Source organism: Penaeus monodon, chromosome 31, assembly GCF_015228065.2.
Source record: "Penaeus monodon isolate SGIC_2016 chromosome 31, NSTDA_Pmon_1, whole genome shotgun sequence".
Classification (NCBI taxonomy): Eukaryota; Metazoa; Arthropoda; class Malacostraca; order Decapoda; family Penaeidae; genus Penaeus; species Penaeus monodon.
Window position 1 is genome coordinate 396,055 of NC_051416.1, and position 525 is coordinate 396,579.

Below are 525 nucleotides of genomic sequence, written 5' to 3' on the forward strand. Positions count from 1 at the left end.
CGTATTCGACGACGACATTGGTGGCAGCACAGTCATCACCCCCTTCGTCGACGCAGACGGCGATCGGAACGCAACGGAGGAATCTCTCGACACCACTCGGGGTTCCTCGGCGACGGGAGGATCACGAACGGAACTTAAGGACGACGACCCGACATCGGAAGCTCCTCGGAGGAACTCGATTGTCGCTTGGATGTTCTCGCGGAAGGAAGACTCGGAGACACAGGACCCTACGGTGAATATGCCTCTCTCTTATCAAAATACATCCTTTAATAATGTCTACGAGAATCGCATGATAAAATACCCTTACAAAATCCTTATCGTAGTGATATATCCTTGAATAATCAATATGTAACCATAAACGCGACACAGCCTTAAAATATCATAAGCATAAAGACGCTAATATTGCCTCGTTTTCCCGTACAACAGAACATAACGATGCCCACCTACATAACCAGCCTGTGCATCATGATGTACGCTGTGTACGGGATCTTAAGGGAACTGGTGCAGCTCTACCATCAGAATTTT

At 47.6% G+C, this 525-nt stretch overlaps 1 protein-coding gene across 1 annotated transcript in view; it reads left to right on the forward strand.

The window, feature by feature from the left end:
• LOC119592804 (transient receptor potential cation channel subfamily A member 1-like) overlaps positions 1-525 on the forward strand; it is a 33,214-nt gene that overhangs the window by 25,941 nt on the left and 6,748 nt on the right. The window contains exons 13-14 of the mRNA XM_037941712.1: positions 28-232; positions 427-501. Of these exons, the coding sequence (XP_037797640.1) occupies positions 28-232; positions 427-501 (280 nt within the window). The remainder of the gene's footprint in view (positions 1-27; positions 233-426; positions 502-525) is intronic.